The sequence below is a fragment of the Orycteropus afer genome, unplaced genomic scaffold, assembly GCF_000298275.1.
Source record: "Orycteropus afer afer isolate SDZICR_OR568_19922 unplaced genomic scaffold, OryAfe1.0 scaffold00143, whole genome shotgun sequence".
NCBI classification, from domain to species: domain Eukaryota; kingdom Metazoa; phylum Chordata; class Mammalia; order Tubulidentata; family Orycteropodidae; genus Orycteropus; species Orycteropus afer.
The window spans coordinates 4,413,709-4,434,761 of record NW_006921730.1 but is presented as its reverse complement, the minus strand read 5'-3'; the positions used below and the strand labels follow the sequence as shown (position 1 = coordinate 4,434,761).

The 21,053-nt window shown below is 36.6% G+C and overlaps 1 protein-coding gene across 1 annotated transcript in view; it reads right to left on the bottom strand.

Moving 5' to 3' along the window:
• LOC103201149 (ABI family member 3 binding protein) overlaps positions 1–21,053 on the bottom strand; it is a 430,073-nt gene that overhangs the window by 101,246 nt on the left and 307,774 nt on the right. The window contains 4 exon segments of the mRNA XM_042781643.1: positions 12,979–13,062; positions 17,495–17,527; positions 19,655–19,744; positions 20,531–20,590. Coding sequence (XP_042637577.1) covers positions 12,979–13,062; positions 17,495–17,527; positions 19,655–19,744; positions 20,531–20,590 — 267 coding nt within the window.

Below are 21,053 nucleotides of genomic sequence, written 5' to 3'. Positions count from 1 at the left end.
ATTCATCCTCACTCTTCTACTCATCTTGTACTATGGTAATTTCAAATCCCCATTCCTTCCTAAACTTTCTTGTTTCAGACATTTACATATCCTGCACATCTTGTTGTTAGCACCCAAGAACTGATCTTATATTTGGATAGGTTCTGCTTAAAGCCATATTCTACCCTTTTTATAAAGAAATGGCCTCCTCCTCCCTCAACTGCCTTACAAGTCTAATGATTAGAACATATCTCTATATGCATCACCCCTGAAGGTGCTAATATGATTGGGGGATACTAAAGGCATTTGAATGTTTATTATCTTGAACTCAATGTGCCTTAACTTTTCTAAATGTTTTATTTAAAGAAAGAAATTAAAATTAATAAAATGCAAAGTGACAGAGAACATTTCAACAATAAACATGAGGCAATCAGTTGTCCCACAGATCTCACCCAAGTGTGTTCCTCTTGTCATCTCTACAGGGGGAACCACTACTAATCATGCCTTGTGTCTTCACTCTCATAAGGGCTAATTTATGGTCACTCCCAACCACTGGGATTACCTGCTGGGTTAGACTGCTTGGATTCTTTAAACCAGGAACACATATTTACCTGATTTTAACTCAGGTGATTCAGGACTTGGTGTGGTTTTAAGTATGGGACGATAGGTCCATTCTGATGTTTTGGAAGCTGAAGGAAGAAATTCTTGGGTTACTACATAACTGCATTATCTATGGTTCTGTGGATAGGAGAAAATATAACTTAATTTTCTACAACTTGTTAGATATTTACCTTTTTAGTTTGAGATTTTGCCACATATACTCCTATAATTGAAGATTCTTTGCAGATGCATATGACTTGTTAATTCAAGGAATGAAAACTAGTCATTGTAATCAAGTCTCATAGGGCACCTTGACTGGGCACCAAGAACATTAATAATTGTGGCTAACCATCAAAGAAAGAATAGGAACAAATGGAGGGACCCTAATTCAATGTATAAATACTCTATAGAAAATAACTAAGAATGCATAAATATCAGAAAATAAAATAGACGACTGACATCTCCTAAAAATTAGACACTTTTGCATATCAAAAGATTTCACCAAAAGAGTAAAAAGAAAACCAACAGACTTGAAAAAAATTATTGGCAGTGACATATTGGACAAGGGGCCTATCTCTGAAATTTACGGAAAATTTCAAAACTGAATAACAAAATAGGCAAATAATCCAATTAAAAATGGGTTAAGGACATGAACAGACACTTCAACAAAGAAGACATTCAGTCAACTAACAAACACATGAAGAAGTGCTTGCTATCAATAACCATTTAAAAACAAAACAAAACAAAAAAACAAACTCAATGCCTACTCATAGCCACCCCTCCTTGGATTTCCGAGGCAGTATCTCTACGGAAGTAGATTGCCCAATCTTCCTTCTGAGGAGTGGCTAGTGGGTTTGAACTGCCAGCCTTCTGGTTAGCAGTCAAATGTCTTAGGCATTATGTCGCCAGAGCTCAGTAACCATTAGAGAGATGCAAATCAAAACAATGAGATATCATCTTACCCCAGCACTAAGGCTGTTATTCTTGTTAGGTGCCATCTGGTCAACTCAGACTCATAGCAGCACTATGTACAACAAAATGGAACACTGCCCAATTGAGTGTCATCCTCATAATCTTTGCTATGCTTGAGCTGATCGTTGCAGCTACAGTGTCAATTCATCTTGTTGAGGGTCTTTCCCTTTTTTATTTGACCCTTTACTTTACCAAACATGATATCTTTCTCTAGGGAATGGTCCCTTCTGATAATATGACCAAAGTGGGTGAGACGAAGTCTGGACATTCTCACTTCTAAGGAGCATTCTGGCAGCACTTCCTCCAGGACAGATTTGTTTGTTCTTCTGGCAGTCCATGGTACTCCCAGTGTTCTTTGCCAACACCACAACTCAAAAGCATCAACTCTTCTTTGGTCTCTCTTATTCACTGTCCAGCTTTCACATACATATGAGGCAATTGAAAATACCATGGCTTGGGTTAGGCACACAGTCGTCAAAGTGACATCTTTGCTTAACTTTAAAGAGGTATTTTGGAGTAGATTTTCCTAGTGCAATATGATGTATGATTTGTTTATTGCTGCTTCCCTGGGTGTTGATTGTGGATCCAAGTAAAATGAAATCCCTGACATCTTCAATCTTTTATCCATTAATCGTGATATTGCTTGTTGGTCTAGCTGTGGGGATTTTTGTTTACTTTATGCTGAGGTGTTATCCATACTGAAGACCATAATCTTTGATAATCATCAATAAGTGCTTCAAGTCATCTTCATTTTCAGCAAGGAACATGTGTCATCTGCATATAATATGTTGGTAATGGTTTTTTTTTCCAATCCTGATGCCACATTCTTCTTCATATAGTCCAACTTCTCAGATTATTTGCTCAGTATACAGATTGAGTGAGTATGGTGAAAGAATATAACCCGACACACCCATTCCTGATTTTAAACCGTGAAGTAATCCCTTATTCTGTTGAAACAACAGCCTCTTGGTCTATGTACAGGTTCCTCATGAGCACAATCAAGTGTTCTGGGATTCCCATTCCCATAATTTGGTATGATCCACATAGCTGAATGCTTTTGCATCGTCAATAAAGCCCAGGTAAAACCCCTTCTGGGATTCTATGCTCTCAGCCAAGATCCATGTGACCTCAGCAGTGATATCCTTTGTTCCACATCCTCTTCTGAATATGGCTAGAATTTTGGGAAGTTCCCTGTCAATATGTTGCTGCAACCATTTTTGAATTATCTTCAGCAAAATTTTACTTACATGTGATATTAATGATATCATTCCATAATTTCCATGTTCTGTTTGCTCACCTTTCTTGGAATGAGCACAAATATGGATCTCTTCCAATCACTTGGCCAGGTATCTGTCTTCCAAATTTCTTGGCATAAATAAGTCAGTACCTCTAGTACTGCACCCATTTGTTGAAACATCTCAGTGGGTATTCCATCGATTCCTGGAGCCATATTTTTCAACAATTCCTTCAATGCAGCTTTGACTTCCTACTTCAATACCATTGGTTCTTGATCATATGTCACCTCCTGAATTAGTTGAACATTGACCAATTCTTTTTTGTACAGTGACTGTATCCTTCCATCTTCTTTTGGTGCTTCCTGCATCGTTCAATATTTTATCCATAGAATCCTTCAATATTGCAGCTCAAGGCTTGAAATTTTTCTTCAGTTCTTTCATCTTGAGAAATGCCAAGGATGTTCTTCCCTTTGAGTTTTCTAACTCCAGGTGTCTGTATATTTTATTGTAAAAATTGACTTCATCTTCTTGAGTTCCCCTTTGAAATCGTCTGTTAAGCTCTTTTATCTTGTCATTTCTTCCATTCACTTTAGCTACTCTCCATTCAAGAGCTAGTTTCACTTTCTTCTGACATTGATTTTGGTCTTTTCTTTCTTTTTAATGACCATTGCTTTTTTCATGTATGATGTTCTTGATGTCATTCCACAACTCATCTGGTTTGTAGTCATTGGTGCTCAATGCATCAAATCTATTCTTCAGATGATCCCTCAATTCAGTGGGATATAATCAAGGTCATATTTTGGCTTTCATGGAGTTGTTTTAATTTTCTTTAGCTTCAGCTTGAACTTGCATATGAGCAATTGATTGTCTATTTCACAGTAGGCTCTTGGCTTTGTTTTGGTTGATGAAATTGAGGCTCTCCATTGCTTCTTTCCACAAATAGAGTCAATCTGATTCCTGTGTATTCCATCTGATGAGGTCCATGTGTATATCTGCCACTTATGTTGTTGAGAAAAGGTATTTGCAATGAATACGTTGTAGGTCTTGCAAAATTCTATCATATAGTCACTAGTGTCATTTCTATCACCAAGGCTGTATTTTTCAACTACCAATGATTCTTTTTTGTTTCCAACTTTTGTGTTCCAATCACCAGTAATCATCAATATGTCTTGATTGCATTTTTGATCAATTTTAGACTGTAGAAGTTGGTAAAACTCTTCAATTTCTTCATTTTTGGCTTTAGTGGTTGGTGCATAAATTTGAATAGTAGTATTAAGTGATTTCCTTTTAGGCATATGGATATTATCCTATCACTGAATACACTGTACTTCAAGATAGAACTTGAAATATTCTTTGTGATGATGAATGCAACAGCATTCCTCTTCAATTTGTCGCTATGAGTTGGGCCCGACTTGATGGCACATAACAACAACAGTGCCTAGGATGTTGATCATTACGTACTCCATTTCATTTTTGACAACTTCCAATTTTCATAGATTCATACTTCATACATTCCACATTCCCAGTAATAATAGATGTTTGCACCTATTTCTTCCCATTTTCAGTCATTCCTCATCAGCAAATACAGGTCTTGAAAATTTTCTCCATCCATATCATTAAGGTCTACTCTACTTTAGGAAGAAGCTCTTCCCCAGTCATATTTTGAGTGCCTTAAGGAGCTCACTGGCACAGTGCCTAAGGCATTTGACTGCTAACCAGAAGGTTGGTACTTCAAATCCACCAGCTACTCCATGGAAGGAAGATGGGGCAATCTACTTCCATAAAGATTTACTGCCTTGGAAACCCAATGGGAGTCAGAATCGACTTGATGGCAGTGAGTTTGGTTTTTGGAGTTTCCAACCTGAGGGTCTCATTTTCTGGCGCTATATCAGGCAATGTCTCAGGACTATTCATAACATTTTCCTATAATATATCAAACAGTGTTTCACTGCTTTTCATAACATTTTTACTGGCCAGTTTTTTGAGAAGTGGATTGTTCCTTCCTTCCTCTTAGTCTGTCTTCACCTGGTTACTCTGCTGAAACCTGCCTACCATGGTTGACCCAATGGTATTTAAATATTGGTGGCATAGCTTCCAGCCTCACAACAACATGCAAACCGCCACATATGACAAACTGACAGATGAATGGTGGGTAACATTAATAGCAAAGTTGAGAAGAAAAGATAACAACAAATGCTAGTGTAGGTGTAGAGACTGGAACCCTCATATACTGCTGGTGGGACTATAAAATGGTGCAACCACTGTGGAAAATGACATGGTACTTTTTTAAACAGCTGGAAATAAAAATACCATATGATTGAGCATTCTCACTACTAGATATATATCATAGAAAAATAAGAGCCATGACATGAGCTGCTATATGCACACCCATGTTCATTGCAGCACCATTCACAATAGCAAAAAGATAGAAACAACCTCAATGTCCACCAACAGAGGAATGGATCAACAAATTTTGCTAAATACACAAAAAGGAAAACTACTCAATGCTAAAGAAGAATTATGAATCTACAAAACATCTCATAACATGGATGACTTTACAGGCCATTATGCTGAGTGAAATTGGTCAATCACAAAAGGACAAACATTGCTTGAGACCACTATCGTGAAAAGTCAAGAAAAGAGTTTCACAAAAACAAAACATTCTTTGCTGGTTCCCTGGGGTGAATGAATGGGGAAAGGAGGGTAAACCACTAACTAGAGGGTAGACACATATTAACTTGGGTAAAGGAAAAAAAAAAAAAAGGAACCACTGCTAAATTTTATAAAAACAAAGGAAAGTGAGGCTCATATTAAATCTGGGATTTATGATTTAATCTTTCAATTTTGGACTTAGTTTCTATATCATTATTAAAATAAAATCACATTACTACCTAAATGCAAACAAAATATCATGCAAAGAGGAAAAAGTAGGAATGAAGGCATGCAACAGATCCTGGTGGCCCTAGGAGAGCTGTTAATGGCTTTATCTATCTAGGTGAGAGATAGAGACCAGTGATATATTTGAAACACAGCTTTACCACAACACTGTACAATCAAAACAAGAGTGACACAATGTCAAATGGATGGTAAATGAATGTCATGAAGTTCATGCATGGGTGGCTCTCTTGAAAACAATAGGTACTTTGTTTTAAGAGTCTTCATAATTTTAGAAAGAATGTGATTAAATGGCAATAAAGAACAACACTGTAGTCACATGAAGCAAGATGAAACTCTGGGTTTGACATTAAGCAGAAAAATACAATGTATCATTACCTAATGTTGTTCCTGGAGCAACGGGTCTAAGAGTAACAGGTTTAATAACTGTAGTTGGAACCGAACAAAAATAATATCGTCAACCAAAGAGATTTTAAACTGTATGAGAACTTACAACATTCACTTCCAAACAAATCTTACCAATAATATCAATTCTTTTAGAGAAAAAAGGAAAAATATTTAACTTCTTCACTGAGGGAAACAGTAGATTTTTTTTTCTTTAAAAAAAACAAAAAAACCTTTGACCAAATTATGAAATAGTCATTCTTAGTCTTATCTTTTGAACTGTCTTCAGTAACTCAAAGAAGAAAACATGGAATTCTCTTAGGTATTTAACAATGGATTCCAATTGACATGAAAAATTGTACTAGAAAATAGTTCTATGTATTTTCCAAATATATGCTTAAAAAAGAAATTATTTTGAAGTTATTATCAACCTATTCTTCTATGGAAGTGGGACATGAGCACTTACTACATTTAAGTAAAAATGAATGCAGTGGACAATTCATAAGTTTGAAACAGATATAAAAATCAGTCATTGAAATGAACTGTTGATAATGCCAAGAACTCATCTATGGAGTCTGAGACTCTTGTCTAAACCAAGGCACATAAAAGGGCAAGATCTAGATGGTCACTCAGTCTGTAGTACCCAGTAGAGCACTGGTCTTGCCTAAGCCCAGAAAAAGTAGAAATAAAAAATTTTGATGCCTCTGCATCAAATCAAATTTCCTGAATCAAACCCTCAAAAAATCCTCTTTCAACTGATCTGATGGACTCTTCCAAATGCAGTATCATTAACACTTACATTTTGACCATCTAGGAGCATGACATTCTCTGTTCTAGGCTGAATACCTTTCTGGGTGGCCCCCACATGTGCCCAATCTCTCCTCTTAGTTCATTCTTTCCTCCATTCATTCCAATCCTATAGTGTGTGTAAGGCCAACTATATTCCAGCCCACCTTGATCTTCTCCTTTGCCTAGTCATTATTTAATGTTTGTAGCATGCAAGAAATACCACTGTGCTTGCACAAACATACTATTTTAGGTTTATTATCTGCTGTTTCATTCAGGAACATTTGTCCTGAAATCTACTATTTTAGAAGTAACTTCAGTCTCTTACAGCAGACACATTACTCATGGTTGTCATTATGATCTGGGTATGTGGAAGGGACTTACAATTTCTTTGCTTACTTAAACTGAATGTATTGGCTCTACCAAAGAACTTTCACCTTTAAGATTTGAATGGCATTTACTAGAAAGCCACGGGCTAAGGCCATAGGTTCAAAGAAGACTCTTTCATAGAAAGAATAAGGAATTCTGGTACCAGTAAGGGCTCACAGTCTCCTTGTCAACTGGGCAGAGAAGATGCTATTGATGATATTTCCTAGCTTCATGCTTAGGGAGAATGAGGGCTATACAGCCAAGCATCAGCAATGCTTTGGGACCCCAACTGAGATGGGCTGTTGGGGATTATCTTTAGACCAAAGAATTGCACATTTACCCTGTTTGATCTGAGATTCCTGAGTGCTCAGTATCGGTTTAGGTCTTTGACCTCGACGACGGGATCCTTTTGATGTTTTGGTAGCTGAAGAAAGAAAAGGCTTGTTATTCTAGGTCATGTGGTTCTGGAAATCTAGAAGTCTTCTAAAACTTGCTAGGTTTTATTTTTGTTTGTTTTAAGTTTCAGTATGTTGCCCTTATAGTTTGAATTTTTCACTAATGAAAATTTTTCACTTTTACACTAATACGTCTTCTTTATATAATTGAGGGTACTTTGGAGGCAAACCCATGTATATAATTGAGTTCTTCATTGAAGGCGTAAGATTTGGGCTTACTATCAGATGTTTAGAGAACTTCCTGACTGGGGGAAAATGGTTAGGAAGGAGTACACCACTGTGGTGCAAATGTAGGGTCACACAAAGGAAGTGTCTTATATCTTTTAAAATCTGTCTCAGTTTTGAGTAAATCCCTACTTATCACATTAATATCAAAGCACATGACTACTTAAAATACCAACAAAGCAACAAATATACCATACAGACAGTTTCTAAAAAATTTAGAGATTTGGATGTGCAAAGAAGCACTAGAGTAGTTGTTATTGCTGATGAACCTGGACATAGGATAGATCTCAGTTGGTTTAAACTAAGCTTTAGCAGAGAACACTGTTAAATAATGAAGCACAAGAGGACATGACAATTTCAAATGCACCACATGGCAGATAAATGGTTTGAGCTAACCTCATGCCTGGCTCTCATAAAAGCATTAGGAAATTGCTTTCAAGATGTTTTAGTACTCTTAAGATGAAGGAAGTGATTGACTGAAAGGCAATAGAGATGATTAGGGTCATGAAGGGGAAACTATGGTGATGGTGGTGGAGAATGGAATATACAATGAGCAGGCAAAAGCATCTTGGTAGATGGCATAGGTCATTACCTAATGTTGTCCCAGATGTCTCAGTTTTAAAAGTAACAGGTTCAACGTCTGTAACAGAAACTGAAGTAATAAAATAAAATAATTTAAGTCTATGAAGAGATTTAAACAGTCACTTCAAAATGCACTTGCTAGCAGAATATTGCTTCTAGAATAAATTTTTTACACTTCTGAATGAAGAAGAAAAATCAATCATTTTTCCAGATTTGGCCAAACTGTAACAAGATACTCTGTCATTCCATAAGATCATTATCACCTTTGATCTCTATTTAACATCATAAAGGGCAGTGTCTTTAGTTAGTGCTTGATTATTTGAGTCTAATGTGGAAGACTTCGATAGAACATCTTTAGTCATTTACCTAAATATGTTTCTGATCCTTCTGAAAAAGCCTGTGAAGAACTAACTTGAACGTTTGGGCATGCTGAATAATGAAAATGTCTACAATGCTTATCAAATTATGGTTGCAAAAACAGTTCCTACGTATCTAAACAGAAATTACACAATAACCAAAAAAGGAATTTGATGGTCTTATTGAGTACTCAACTTTGAAAAAGCTTGTGATTTCTGTCTGAACAAAGGCTGTGTTAGGGGTGGCCACTCAGTCTGTGGCAGCTAGTAAGGCACACAGCCACTCTAAGCAGAGGGAAAGCATCATCCAGTGTGGAAAGAAGAATTTTTTTTTAAGGTATCAAAAGAACTATTTATTTAGAATGTAAAAAGAAATCATCGTAAAATACTTTTGCAAACTTTACAAAAATATATGGCCATGTGAACACATTACTAGGGCCCTTATACAGGCCCTAGGACCTTGACCCCGAGTTTCCATTGAAGCCAATCAGAGGTCATCAAACTACCTTGCAAGTTTCTCTGCTGTTTCCCTTCCAATCTTGCATCTCAAGGCCCTAAAAATGTCTTTAGAAAGGTGTTTCTGGCCGTGAGAGCAAGCTTGACCTGCCAGGTGAGGAAGCTGGAGTGCCACAGAATTAATGCCCTTTGAGGCAGCAGCTGTCAAACACCTATGGACAGGAAGGGGTGGTTATATTGAGACAGGTTCTACAGAAATGGCTCTGAGAACTTCAGTCCCTATACCAGCAGTAGCTGCATATATTGGGACCTTGTTAGAAATGCAAATGGAAAGAAGAGATTTGAGAATGTCAAACTCCTGAGTAAGACATTCAAGCCTTCTTTCAACTTCCCATGTTCTTGTTATGTGCCGTTGAGTCAGACTCGACTCATAGCGACCCCTCCTTGGGTATCCGAGGCAGTATCACTATGGAAGTAGATTGCCCAACCTTCCTTCTGAGGAGTGGCTGGTGGGTTTGAACCGCCAGCCTTCTGGTTAGCAGTCAAGTGCCTTAGGCACTACGCTACCAGAGCTCCAACTTCCCATGGTGTCATTCAAATGCAGAATTAGAAACAAAAATGTTTTAATGCAGAAGAAACAGAACACCTGTCCCCTCTGGGTGCGCCTGCACATATTCTGTTTGTTCATATTCACTGACTCTTATCACTCCATGTGTAAAAATTTTTGTGTGTTTTTTTTTTTTTTTTTTTTTTACTTCTCTAAGACCTTTTAATGAGTCCAATGGCTAATGCTTATATATCAAAAACTAATGTTGAATTTACAAAAATATTGTCTTACTCTCATTCTCTAGGCATTTAGTATGGTTACACCAATAACCCTGCATTCATCTGTTATAGTCTTGGGTGCACCTGAACTTGGAGTAGTTTTGTATTGAGAATGACATGTTCATTGGAATGTTTTCAGAGGTAGAATAAAAACCTCACCTTTCATTACTCTAAAGCTTATAGTTCTATAAATTATTATTATTATTATCTTATTTAAGTTTTCCCAACCTTACTAGATTTTCTAGTATGAAAATATTACCCCTACTATGCGATTGTAGGGAGCTCTGGTAGCATAGTGGCTAAGGCACTTGACTGCTAACCAGAAGGCTGGCGGTTCAAACCCACCAGCCACTCCCCGGAAGGAAGATGGGGCAATCTACTTCCATAGTGATACTGCCTTGGAAACCCAAGAAGGGGTCGCTATGAGTTGGGTCCGACTCGACGGCACATAACAACAACAACAACAACATGAGATTGTAAACAAACAAATCTATCTTGGAAGAAGTACAGACAAAATTCTCCTTAGAAGTGAGGATGGTGAAACTTCATCTCACATACTTTGGACTTGTTATCAGGAGGGACTAGTCCCTGGAAAGGGATCACACTTGGTAAAGCAGATGGTCAGTGACCCTCAATTAAATAGACTGACACAGTGGCTGGGACAATGGGCTCAAACATAACAATGATTGTCATTATAGCACAAGACCAAGCAGTGTTTCATTCTGTGTACATAGTGTTGCTATGAGTTGGAACTGACTCTCCAGCACCTAATAACAACATGATACTATGTCTTTTTGTGTTATTGAAGATGCTCTGGAGACAAAATCAACATATGAAACAATGAAGTGATTAACTCAGAGAGTCAAGATTGGTATTTTTATCATATTCTCATAGAGTTCCCTGGCTGAATTAAAAAGTTTAAGAGCCATTTCTAATCCATGGTGGAGAGCAAGGAGGAGTCAGATTCACACCAAAAATGAAGCTTCTTATTTAAACATACTAGTTTTGATCATATTATTAGGCAATCTACTAAAAATATATTATCTAAATGTTAACAAGACAACAAAAATAACGTGCAGATATAAAAGATGCACAAAGGATATACAAAGAAACTTCCCTGTTACAGATTGGCTAGCATGGATAAGGTCAGACAATCCCAAGGATATATGAAATTTATCTTAGCAGAGAGCACTGTTTAAATCAAAAACTTAAGGTGACATGTAAATTTTTAAAGAAAGTTACAGGAAAGAAGCTGTTCCAAATTAGATTTAAAAAAGGTTCTCTTAAAAACAAGAGACATCTTGTTTTCTGCATCAACTTTCTTAAGATGAGAAATGCAATTGAATGACAACATAGAGTTGAATAGGTTTGACAAGAAGCATTAAAATCACTTGGTGAAGGTTAGAAAATGACATTACCAAATGCTGTCTCTGGAGACTCTTTTATAGGAGTGACTGGTTCAAACACTGTAGCAGGAACTAAGCAAAAACAGCAAAATATGATGAAATGTTAACAATGTATAAAAACTTAGAACATTCCTTCAAAAGGAATCTTACTAGGATAATAAGGTTTTTAAGAGCAGAAAGCAAACACTATTAATCTTCTGAGCTGAGGGAATGTGGTAACTGTGTACCCAGGTACCAATTTTTCTCTTAGGAAGGACTGTCATCACTTTTCACATAGACAACTATTCCTGTACAGTGAGTGGCACACAAGTTTTTCTCACTCTTTGAGGATCTGAGTCTTGGTAATGTACCAAGTAAGACTTTGCCCATCTTAGTGAAAACTCATCTTTAGAAAGAGATTGCGAGCTATTCAAACCTGTAGTGACTTCAAATACCAAGTCTTTCCTATCTATTCCATCACTCACTCATGGTTTTCTTAAACCAAGTGTTGGCAAACTATGGCCCCAGGTCAAATCTGGCCCATGGCCTGTTTTTCATACAGTCCATGAATTAAGAATGATATTTCTATTTTTCAAGGGTTGTAAAAAAGAAAAGAAAACAAGAAGAATATAGAAGAGACTGGCTGGCCTACAAAGAGCTCTGGTGGCACAGTGCCTGTGGCATTTGACTATTAACCAGAAGGTTAACGCTCCAAACCCACCAGCTGCTCCATGAAAGGAAGATGGGGCAATCTACTTCCATAAAGATTTACCACCTCTGAAAACCAATGGGGGTCACTATGAGTCAGAATTGACTCCATGATAGTGAGTTTTTTTTTTTTTTTTTTGGTTTGCTGTGACCTACAAAACCTAAAATATTTACTGTCTGGCCCTTTGCAGAAAATGTTTGCTGAGTCCTGCTCTAAATCTTTACAAAGATTTATGAAACTTTTATAAAACAAACAAAAAACAAAAAAACAGGTGCCTCAAGTCAATTCCACCTGAGGGCAACCCCATGTGTTTAAAATAGAACTGCACATAGTGTTTTCAATGGGGGTGACCTTTCAGAAACATACCAGGCCTTTCTTCCAAGGCAATTCTGGTGGATTTCAACCATCAACTTTTTGGTTAGTAGCCAAGTGCTTAACTGTTTGTGCCACCTAGGGACTCCTGTGACTTTTACAGCTACCAAGAAATAATCTCCTAGTTGCCAAAAAAATATATTTCCTCTATGGATCCTTCAGTCTATTTCAAGAACAAATAGAAGTAATTTATTTGAGTAAATTAAATGATCATACAGAGATAAATAAATTATAATTGTGAGGAATTCAGCTGCTATGCAGGCCTCCCCCACTATATTTTCATTGTCTAGTCTGTAGTTGAAGCAGATGCTGACTATGACTTGTAATTTCACTTTCTCTGGGACCCCACTAGATGAGTTGTTAGAATTCCTTAACCAGCTTCTGTACAATTACCCAGTTCAGTGGGAGGTACTTCAGGACTTGGCGTGGTTTTACGTTTGTGAGGTGGACGACGAGTTCGTTGAGACATTTTGGGAGCTGAAGGAAGAAAACCTCAGGTTAATATACTGTTTTTGGTTTCAGAAGCTGTAGATAGGATTATGCTTGGTATAACTCCTTGAGTTTCAGGAAATTTTCCTTTTGAGTTTGAAATACTTGCCCCAGCATTTATTAATGTCTTTTCATATCTATTATCAATAGATATCAAATATCTATTTCTCTGAGGGACAAAAATTAAACAGATACCTAAGTTGATATATCAAGGATATTCTAAGGAGATTCTCACAGGGACTCTTGAATGAAAATAGTATTCCAGACTCTTAGTAAATTATGATGGTAGGGGTAAGGGGGAAGGTGAGTTTGGTGTTAATGATGATGCTTAAAATAAGTTAAATTTACTAGCCTTGTGTATATATACTATTTTACTCTTTACTGAAACAAAACCACATCATTCCCTAAAATGGGAAACAAAACTAAAATCATGCAGATTGTAAAGATGTAGGGATTTAGATCTGCAAAAGAACTCGGTGATGTCATAATAGCTATTAAAATCTGCTCCATCCGGATCAGGAACAGGCAGTGCCTTTCTTCCCGTGATTGTGTTTGAAACACAGTAGTGATGAATGCTGATTAAAAGGTTATATAGGGGTGACATGCTGTAAATTCAGATGCTTTACATTGCAGATATGCACACTGAACTAAGTTCATGCTTGGCTCTCATAAAAACAAGAGCGATTTTAATCTTCAATATTTTAAGAAGCAGTTGAGTGAAAATGGAGGATGATACAGAAGTCTATGGAGCATGAGAAGCTGTGACTCTGATGGCAATGAAATGGGTTTGAAATGAGTAGGAAAAGCAGCTACTGGTGAATATAACATGCCATTACCTAGTGTCGTCCTGGGAGCCTCAGTTCTAAGAATAACTGGTTCAAGGATTGTAGCAGGAACTGATCAAAAGTAATAAAAGAAATCAAAGAGATTCTGTGAATGCATGAAACATCAGAAAATTTATCTTATCAGTAAAATACTGCTTTTAAGACTGCAAAGCTAATTCTTATTATTCTTAACTCAAAAAAAAAGTAGAGGATGTATGTTTTTCTTTGAATATTTTCCCTTTTATCAAGTACTTGTTTGATTCAGAAGACAGCCTTTAGATTCTGATAAGTATCTCACTGAGGTCAACAGTAAGATATTTTAGTTGGTTAATTACTTGATTCTATATAACATGAAAGTCTCTGTCCTAGAAAATATATTTAGTCATTTTCTTGGAAAAAGACATTAAACACCAACTAGCACTTTTATGGAAGCCAAAAATAAAAACAGCATCCACTTTAAACAGTAATAAATAATAATGGTGCAATAAACAGTTCATGTATTTGAAAGTAAACATAGTGTGTCAGGTAGACCCTGTGGTGACCCCTAATAATTCCTGCCTCCTGGTGTTCACACCTTTGTGTCATCCCTTTCCTTGAGTATGGGTAGAACCTCTGACTTCTGTTGCTTCTAACCAATAGAATAAGGCAAATGTGATGGGATAGTAAGCTCTTGATTAGATTATTGTGTGTGTGTGTGTGACAGAGAGAGAGAGAGAGAGAGAGAGAGAGAGAGAATATAGGAAAAAGAGGGGTGGTAATAAGAAGTCACCCTCTGGATTACACAAAGGCATTAATACCCGGAGGTGGCAATTCCTGGAGTCACCCTAGAGTTTGTCTGCCACACAGAAATATATAGCCAAAAAGAAGCTGAGATATACTCATTAAGAGACTACGTCTTAAGTGAAAATAGTGGTGTTTAACTTAAGATGAAGCACAACTTCTTACTTTGTGGGATTAGGCAGGGCAACTTCCATACTATGAACAGAAAAAGCACAATACTATGCACAAGCAGGAATCACTAAAGCCAACTAGGTCAAAACTAAGCTCTTGAGTAGACATCTTAGCCCCCTTCTAACTTATCCTGTGGCCCACTCAACATTTTATCTCCTTTTAAACCAAACCAAAAACCAAACTCACTACCACTGAGTCAATTTCAACTCATAGTGACCCCCTTTGGGTTTCTGAGTTGGTAAATGTTTACGGAAGTAGATTGCCGGATCTTCTTCCAAGAAATGGCTGGTGGGTTTGAACTGCCAACCTTATGGTTAGCAGCCAAATGCCTTAGGCACTATGCCACCAGAGGTGAGTTATCCTCTGTTCAGGGAGCTGGCTTCTACACATTCCTTGTTTGTCAATCTCTGTTCCCTCATCCTTCCATTCATCTAAATTCTGTAGCCATTTCTTCCTGATTTCCCTGGATCTTTTCCTCCCCAAATATATACCAAGTTCTAGCATGCAGCATTTGTATCATTCAAGAAATTATTTTTCATTTGAATAACTTTTCTGCTTTATAGTATTTCCCACCAATGTAGTGCAGAGACAGATTTTGTTTACAACTAAAGTGTAAACCGGGAAATGAAACATCTCCTACTTCCAATATATCCCATAGCTGCTAATATGGTTTTGGGTAGTTAGTAACAGTAGTTGACTTGAACTAACTGTGCTGGCTCAATGCTTTTCTGAGTAAGCTTTATCTTTAGGATATGAACGGAATCAAATTGTAAAAAGAATACATAAAAGATTCCCATGTAGGAAGCCCAAAGTCCTCAGCTATATCATAAATCTCTTGTAACCCTTGCTCACTATAGCTTTTACTCTTAGGAGGTGTAGGGTTTTGTCAAATAAAGTTGTCAACTGAGTGTCACCCCTAATTATGGGCATAGAATTTAGGAGCCCAACCGGAGTAAACTTTTTAGATTCCCTAAACCAGAAACCACATATTAACCCAGTTAGGTCTGAGGTACTTCTGGATAGGGCATGGCTTTAGGTTTGGGATGTAAACAATGGGTCATGTTTATTGTTGGAGCCAAAGAAAGAACATTTAGGATTGACGTGATGGTAAAACTAAAAACCAAACTCACTGCCATCAAGTCAATTCTGACTCATAGTAACCCTCATTGGGTTTCTAAGATGGTAAATCTTTACAGAAATAGATTGCCCCATCTTCCTTCTGCAGAGTGGTTGGTGGGTTTGAACCATCAACCTTCTGGTTAGCAGTCAAATGCCTTAGGCACTGCACCACTGGAATGCCTTAAACTGTGAATATATTTAAATAACTCAGTTCTAAGTTCTCTAATGCTTTTTAGATTCTTTGACTTGAGAGAACTTTGTTACGCTGATATGAACTTCTCTCCTTTATTATATTAGTAGGTTTTTTTTCTAATAATTGAGAGTTTTCCAGATACAAATATTATACATGTAATTACATTTAATAAATGAAGCTTAAGAATTATCATTATTATTATTATTTTTTGAAAGTTCCTATCCTAAATCTGGTAACCAATTACTATGATGGTATGAGAGAAACCAACCCTATGGTATTCATTTATAGTTTAAAATGACTAGATATGTACACATTTTCTACCTAATGACTTGCTAGAATAAGTATACAAAACTTACTAAATATCAACAAAGCAAAAAAAAATCATGTAGAATTTGAATGATTGAAAATAAGATGCTTAAAAAAATTTCATAATATCATACTTGATACTTCTTTGGTGATCAAAGGATATATATATAATGTATATATATATATGGAATCATATTTGAACTTCAGCTCTAACAAAGAGTACTGTTTAAACAGAGACTCAGACTGATATGATGCAATTTCAAGTGGGGATACGTAGCAGTGCCTTGAATTAAGTCTGTGTATATCTCCATTAAAAAGTAAGAGACCCTTAAGAAATTGAAGAAGAATGCTATAATAGTATTAGATAAATTTGACAGTGAACAGATGTGGTGTAGTAAATTATATAGTGTGGCTTTTCTAGCCATAAGTCTTTGTAAACTCTGTGGTGGAATTTGCTGTGAGCAACTGAGTAGCTCCTGATTGTTAAAGTTATCTACTTAGGGTAATTCTGTTGGGAGCGGCATGAAGTAATTTTCTGGGAAGTTCACTCTCTCTCAGATGCATTGGTATTAGTTAGTTTGGCCACTCTGCCAGGCTCAAAAGGAGCCCTCCTCGAAGCAGAAGGAATCTCTCATTGCCAGCTGAGAGACATGAGAGACATGCATTGCTGAGAGAGACACTGAGAGAGACTGTTGGCTGAGAGATGACAGGAGACAGAGAGACTGAGTGTGTTCCTGAACATGAATTGTAGCCTGTTGCTTCCCTAATAAACCCCACAATCTGTGAGTTCTGTGTGACCACTGCAGAGAATTATCAAAGCCAGCAGAGAGGTGGTAGGTGCTGCGGGAGGAACGGTTGGTGAAAGGGCTGGAGGAAGGCAGCATGTCTGGCCTCATAGGAATAGGCCTTGGACTACTTATGGTGATTCTGTCTTCCTCTTGTGGGGTTGGAGGAGGTCAGAAGATGAGGCCTCCCTCCCCCTTTGGTAACAGGAAAAAGTGCTTGCTAAAGGACATGAAATCATTACCTAAAGATGTTCCAGAAGTAATAGGCTCAAAGTCTGTAGCAAGAAGTGATTTTAAAAAATAGTAACAATAAAAGACATGTTAAATGTGATAAAAGTCATCAAATTCTCTTGAAAATGAACTTTAATTGTTTTTCTTTTTGACTCTAGACCTAGTGCCACACTGGTAAAGTTCTGAAGTGAGGGTATACAGATATTTATTCTTATGAAATGGTTATATCCTTAACATGCCTACATAGGCAGTTAGCAGCTTTGCTTTGTGAAATGAAAGTATAAGTTTTGCTTTATGAAAACAGAGAGTTATTTTTGCCCATGACACTAAAGGTCATCTTGTTAAATGTTAGAAACCTATGTACTACACAATCATAAATACAGAATTGTAAAAGCTTATGTTTTTGTTGTTACATGCCTTGGAGTCGAACCCAACTCATAGTGACCACTCCTTGGGTTTTTGAAACAGTATCACTATGGAAGTAGATTGCCCAGTCTTCCTTCCGAGGAGTGTCTGATGGGTTTGAACTGCCAGCCTTCTGGTTAGCAGTCAAGTGCCTTAGGCACTATGCTACCAGAGTTAGGCCTTAAACTGTAGCTGACGTTTAGAAGCTGCTTGTCTAGTTTCATACAATTGTATTTAGGAGATCAGGCTCACTGAAACACTTGAACTTGTTCTTTCAGAAAACAATTGAAGATTAATGAACATGACTTTTTTCTAAGACTCCAGAGGTCTTAACAATCATGGCTCATTGATCTTATGATTATTTTAGGATGATTTCTGTGTTTCTATACTTCATAAAATTTGAGCACATACTGCTTTCTTATGAGATTTATGTATTCTGACATAATAATCAACCAGTCAAAATTTTTTATTCAAACTTCCTGATGAAATTATATATAAGTACCCTGAAAATCTTAACTAATTGCTGAATTACTGGGTAATAATGCGCTGCCCAACATTAAATTGCCTATTAAACCTGCATAACTATCTGTTAATGGTGTTTTGAGTTGTTTATTTTTGACATTTACTTTTACATTATCTGATAATACAATAGAAAACCCTACTTTATAAAACAACACATTTAACTATTATGAGAAAACAGCATCAAAATATAATTTGTAACAGTAGAGATTGGAAAACAAAGTCCTACATTGTTTAGGTCATGACAGATAAAATTATTGATATATTTAAGTAGATACAGTAATGGGTATCCAAAGTAGATAATGCTTTTGTTTTTTTTGCTGAGAGTCTATTTTGGAAAGAGACCAAGACCTCTGTTCAAACAAAGGCATACAAAAGAACAAGGCATGAAAGGTCATTCAGTCCATGGAACATGTTAGTGCATTTCTCTGTTCCCAGGACAGAAAAAGAGTGACCCTGGATACGGTCATTTGGCTCAAATCCAATCATTGAAGTCAGGCATTCAAGGTCCTCTTTACAGACTCATCTACAAGTACGATTGCTGGTCAGCATATTTAAGCACCAGCTAAGCAAACATCACCTTTCTCTCAATAAGTTGCACTCGTGTTTCCTATCCTAGTGCTGTCATTAATGGCATCTTCTTATCTCAGTTTATGCTATTTGTATTCATCCTTCCAACAAACCTACAAAGTGCACACCACATTTATGAGTCCACAGCTCTCTTGTTTCTCTAAGAATTAACTTTGTGCCTAATAATTGGTCATACCCAATAAATAGATTGTTTTGTCCACATTTCTTTATTCCTATTTATGAACAGTTTTATGCTAGAGCAGCATCCTTCCTCAACCAACCTAAGTAATTTATTATTTCTAAAATATTCCTAACAATGTTCTATTAATACTCTAAAATATTAAGAGTCAATGTGGTATTTAATAAATGTGTGACTAGTAGAACTGAATGTGATAGCTATATATTTAGCTAGATAAGTTTTTGATGAGGCAGAACTTAAAAGAAAAATGGAGTGGTCAGAGAAGCAAATAAAACACACAGGTTTAAGAAGGTGCTCATGGAAGCAACATGAAGACATCAGAGGCCACACAAGTATCACAACACTGTGGTGGTACAGCTGCTCTCCAATTTTGGACATTCACCTTTAAGAGCCATAGGAGGTTAGTAGCGGAAGTTAAATCATCACCTCAGCAACACATCCAAAGGGGTACCACAGGGACCAGGAACCATATATTTACCTAGTTTGGTCTGAGATGTCACAGGGCTCAGTGTGGTTTTAGGTTTGGGACGTGGACGACGTTTTCGTGTTCGCTGTGTTGTTTTTGGAACTGAAGAACAAAAACTGGTTATTGTAGTCTCATGGCTCCAGAAACTAAAGAAAAAATTACATATGGCCCTAGGGTTTCTAAAATTTTGTGGTAATTTTGAAAAAAAATTCTTTGCTTTGGAATTTTCTTTTGTTCATTTGCATGCATTTTTTTTTTCTAGTGACAGTTCTTTTGAGAAGACAGAATATATAACATTATTTTAATAATCCCAAAACTTTATGATCAGTTGCTGATATCAGGTTTTCAATGAAGACTATGACCCAAGAGAAGTCTCACACACAATACATCCACACGGCATCAGAGAAGGAAATGAGCTCTCCTGCTTTTGGGAGATGGCATTTAGAAATGTGCTTGGCTTAAACACTGATAGAATGAGCACATTTAATTTCTTAAAAATATTAGCAGACAATAAAAATGCCCACATATCTTAAAACAACAGAAGGCAAGAAGCCCAGAGAACTATAATTGATGCTTATAATTCAGCAGACACTTTCAATTGTATGGAAATTCAGCTTTAACATAATATACAGTTTGATCAATATCACAGGCTGCTATAAAATATATCAACAAAACCAGATTGCACAGGAGATAAATGCCCTGTCCTAGTCATACAATGCCCACGTAATTTGTATATTAAGCATCTTCAGTACCTTCAAGATTAGGAATATATTCAAAAGACAAGAGAAGATGAGACAATTTTAGGAAAGAAAAACCTTTGACCAAGATGTTGATGGAATAAATAGGACAGTGATCAGAAAAAACTCATGCTTAAAGATAAGCCATTACCTAATGTTGTTCCTGGAGCCTCAGTTCTCAGAGTGATAGGTTCAATATCTACAGTAGGAACTGACCAAAATACAATAAACAACAAAGATTTTAAAAATACACAAACGATAAAAAAAATTATCTTGAAAACGAATCTTATTAACCCTACAGTGTTTCAAAAGTATTTCTGAATTTCAGAAAAACAGATATTTGTTCTTTGACTATCTGGCCTTACTCTGGTATCTGTTTATCTCACAAAATAGCCTTAACTGTCACACTTTACTGTGCATCCCTATAAGGCCAATAAAAAAATTGTTTTCTGTGTTTGATTGTGTGGTTCTAGCCATATTGAAAACTTCAAAAAAATTATTTTGTTTGCTTGTAAGTAATTTCAAATGAGTTTGAGAAATTATTACTATTTTAGAAGGTTTTAAACATCATTATTATTTTATTATTTTTTTAAAATTTTATTTTGATTTGGGTGAAGATTTACAGAGCAAATTCACTTTTCATACAGCAGTTCACATATACTTTGTCTCATGTC